The sequence below is a fragment of the Taurulus bubalis genome (genome assembly GCF_910589615.1).
Source record: "Taurulus bubalis genome assembly, chromosome: 14".
Classification (NCBI taxonomy): domain Eukaryota; kingdom Metazoa; phylum Chordata; class Actinopteri; order Perciformes; family Cottidae; genus Taurulus; species Taurulus bubalis.
Window position 1 is genome coordinate 10152375 of NC_136602.1, and position 4211 is coordinate 10156585.

Here is a 4211-nt window from a genome sequence, read left to right on the forward strand (position 1 = left end):
TACCTGTCGGATACTGTTCTGTATCCTTCTGTCAAATGTATTCTTTTATTTATTTATTTTTTCTCTCTGAATGTTGTTTTCTAAAGCAAGCTCTTTTTACATTTTGCACTTGATTACAGATCTGAAAAACAAAACAAATTGTAACATACTGTAATATAGTTGAAAACAGCTGTGCTCCAGGAGAGTCTGTCTCTTTTAGGATTGCTCAATGTCAGATAGAGAAATTATAGTGGTTTATTAATGGGTGGGTTGGGTTCTTTAATATACGTTTTAGCAACTTGCTTTATGTTGCAAAATTGTGAAGGTCAATAAAGGAATTATTCATATATAAATAATGTGTATAGAAAAATATATTATGTATTTGCTCACTACCTGAAATGCATCACTAATGTGTCGTAGAGTCCATGCATTATTATTATTATTTCTGCTTTATTTTCTTACTGACCACAATGCCTGTGGTTTACATTTAGTCGTGCATTTTATGCTGCCCTCTGAACATGTGTTGAGTGATATGAAAATAAATTGTGCGTTTGATAAGTAGACTAAAATAATTACTGCTTTTGCTGAAACGATGTCCTGTCTGACATGTGTGAATAGTATTTATGATCTACTTTGAGCTCAAACAAAAACACAAAACTCAAGATACATTTAATTCCGTTAGATGCTGCAAGTTTCCTCACTTCTGTCTGTGAATAACTTAACAGCTGCTGCCTGTTGCAATTTTATTCAACTTCATCAACTTTCTTGTGTTGCCTGTGGCAATATTACTTAGTGGATTTGGCGCCTGACGCTGCAAAATGCAATTAGCCCACATTGGATAAGGCAGAAAATAATCTATTGCTCCATCTGCACGTTTCATTTTTTCCAGTGTTTTACAGCCAAGCATCACCTCCATCCATTTTTATTCACATTAGCAAGCAGTCTTTACACTTGTATGTTTGCATAAAGCAGTGCCATATTGATTAGAAAGACATTTCTAATCATGAAAAACTTGTCACCAAGTGACATCATTTTAATACAGATAAGCCAGATCTTATTGTTTAATTTAAAATAATAGACACATTTCTAAAAGTGCATTGTTTTTTAATGGTGGTGTCCTGTATGGATCATCAATTCATTGTTCTTCTTAGAATATATATTTCCTTCTATAAATACATATTAGTTGTTGCAAATAAATGTGTGAGAAATTGAGAAGAAAAACCCTGCAGAAATTAGTGTTTTAATTAAATATGATGATAAGAGATGCATTTGAACCTAGTCTGGGAGTGTAAAAAGCACTGATATCAAGAACCAGTGTTCAGCCAAAATATGAAATATGCATGCACAGGCATTTTGACGTTTTGATATTCATATTTAAACAAGGAAACCCCAACATTACTGCAAAATCAAAAGCATCTATTTTTGCAAGGCTTCTGCTCACTTCTTTGTAGAACAGTAAGCTTGGAAGTCTTACGTTTGGGGGAAAAAAACTTTCTACTGTGTTTGTACTGCCATTACATTGTAAAATGGGTTTATACACGACACATTGATCATTGTGTTTATTTACTGTACATAAAATCTTTTATTTGTCATTAACCATCTCCGATGTTAACTGCATTGTTGATTTTAATTTAATGTATTGCCATGCTGAAAGAAGAATGAATAAGGGCAATGACTGTGAGGCCTTCCAGCTCATGTAACATAAATGCACAAACATCTTGTTTCAATGATGTTTCTGCCTTTTGAATCTGTGTGGATTTGAACTACTATCTGTTTGCTAAAAGCTGATTCAAATAAATTATAGATGGAGAGAAATGACAGGTTTCAACTTCATGTTGTCTTTTTGTCTGCCCCCACACAGATGTGTTCAATACAAACACAATAATGTTGATATATATGATGATATATATTTCATGCCGTTTGAACCCTCATGGTGATGCCAGCATATCTGAGCACTTAGCCAGCTCCATTAGTAGTATTTTGTGTTCCATTAGTCAGTAAATGTGTCACACCTGCAGAGAGGGGATTATAATCCTGACAGCAGTCTTCTAACACCTATAAAAATCCCCCTCTGGCTAATGCACCACATGCAAACAAGGCGAATACAGAGGTGAGTCAGTACTCAATGAAGTTTGTTCAATGTTCATTAAGTGAGAATTGCTCCTTATTAACTGCTGTCTGACATGCTGTTTGCAGTGCTTTATAACCCCTGGCCGTGGAGCTGTGAGAGAAAAAGGCTGTGACATTATTGTTTTTATTACAAATGTGGCTTCCTCTACAGCTCTAATGGAAGCGAGCAGCAGAGTGATGGTGCAGGTGTTGTTGTTGGCGTTGGTGGTCCAGGTCACCCTGTCCCAGCACTGGTCCTATGGGTGGCTACCAGGTGGAAAGAGAAGTGTGGGAGAGCTGGAGGCAACCATCAGGGTGAGTGATTTTAGTTGTATTTATATGTGGAGTCCAACGTTTCAGGATATCAGTCTTTATAAAATATAAAGCAAAATCTAAAAATAAATACTTCTATAAAATGGTTTAAGCCTGACACAGTGTTTCAACAATATGCGTTTGTGTTTAGATTTCATCCAAACCTTGGTTGCATCGCCTAAAATCTCTTTTATTGTCCTTAGATGATGGGTACAGGAGGAGTGGTGTCTCTTCCCAATGAGGCGAGTGCCCAGACCCAAGAGAGATTTAGACCATACAATGCAGTAAGTGCTTATTATACATAATTTATCACCAATGTCTACTTCAATTGTACAATATTAATGTACACTACACCACTGTGTCCCATTGTGTTCCAAAGCAACAATGACAGTATACAAACTGCTCAATGACTGTTTTTCTTTTTTTTTCCTTTTTGCATGAGTGAATGTGTGAATGCTTAATTTAATCTTTTTGAATGTTGGCAGATAACGCTAATTTGCTCAAAATTGTTTGGTTTGGTGCTGTGTATATGAATGAAGATTGATGCATTTGTTATATAAAATATTCAAGCAGCAGAGCAAACTGTTCACTGAGATTTAATTTCAATCTCTCCAGATGAATGATGATTACAGTCATTTTGCGCGAAAGAGAAAGTTCCCAAAAAAATGAAGAGCTACAAAAAGAAAGGAGAAAAAAAAGGACTCTATTTGCATCTCCATCAACACCTGTGCTGGATCGCCTGCGTGCAGGATACTGACTTCAAAAAAATCATCACATTTATTGAACAGATTAATTACATGTATGTCTGTAACATTTAAATCCATTTTAAATTGTAATAAAGTTTTTGAAATCTGAAGATGAGATGATCCAATGTTTTGTTGAGTCAGATTATCAGATCGTAATCTCACTTAGTAGATGTGGTCATTAGGATGCAAATTAAATATAAAATGCAGTTTGAACACCGTTAAATAGATAAGATTGCTATTGTAAAGCAGCCACGACCGACAAGCATGACAAACTTGTGACACAACAATCTTAGCATGACAACAGCTGGCGATTAAGCCAATTTATTAGAAATCAATGACTTAATTGAATTTGTTACAGTTTTGCGAATTCTATTTCCTGCCACACCAGTCGTGTGCATATGTGATGTGGAAAAAATGACAGCAGCTGATTTTGTGTGTTCCTACCTGAATGTTGATTAGCCCCCACAAACTGAAAGAGACTACATCTTTTCTGCTTGCGATGTCAACAGCTCTCTGCAAATTTAGGATAACTGCAGCCATCCAAAACAGAGAGAGTGTAAAACTTTTCTACCCCCTCCTCGCCGAACAGGAAATTGGTGTTCATTATAAAAATTGGAATTTCATATCAGGAAAGGAAAGGAATCAGCAGGGGGCATATGTTTTAAAGAGAACTCATTTTCTGGCAAAGCCCCACAGACGGAGCACCATACTAATCGCCTGGTGCATAAGGGGCGAGGATTCATGAACTGTGCTGACACCGTGGAGGCCCTGCATTGTTAGAGCGTGGTTGTAATGCACGCCAATGAACCCAAACCCGCTGGCACAACTGGGAAAAGGTGAACACTATAAAAGCACATAGAATTAAAAAGAAATTAAACCACATTCCATTGCACTTCCAGAACAATGCTTGTTCATTTGTGATACTTCACATCGTTGGTTTAATATTCATGGTTGTAATTTGCATAACACAATCATTTCCTTTGATGAGGAAAGACTTAAGATTATTTATTTTTTTAAGCCTTACATTCTATGTTACCTTCTTTGACAAAGTTACAGAATAAAATG

General features: G+C 36.1%; 1 protein-coding gene across 1 annotated transcript; it reads left to right on the forward strand.

Moving 5' to 3' along the window:
• Window positions 1–2265: 2265 nt before the first annotated feature.
• On the forward strand, window positions 2266–3069 carry gnrh3 (gonadotropin-releasing hormone 3; the record flags this gene model as incomplete). Its single annotated transcript, XM_079229492.1, has 3 exons — window positions 2266–2403; window positions 2604–2684; window positions 3016–3069. 3 exons carry the CDS (start codon window positions 2266–2268, stop codon window positions 3067–3069), a joined length of 273 nt encoding a protein of 90 aa, XP_079085618.1.
• Between the last annotated feature and the right edge of the window lie 1142 nt (window positions 3070–4211).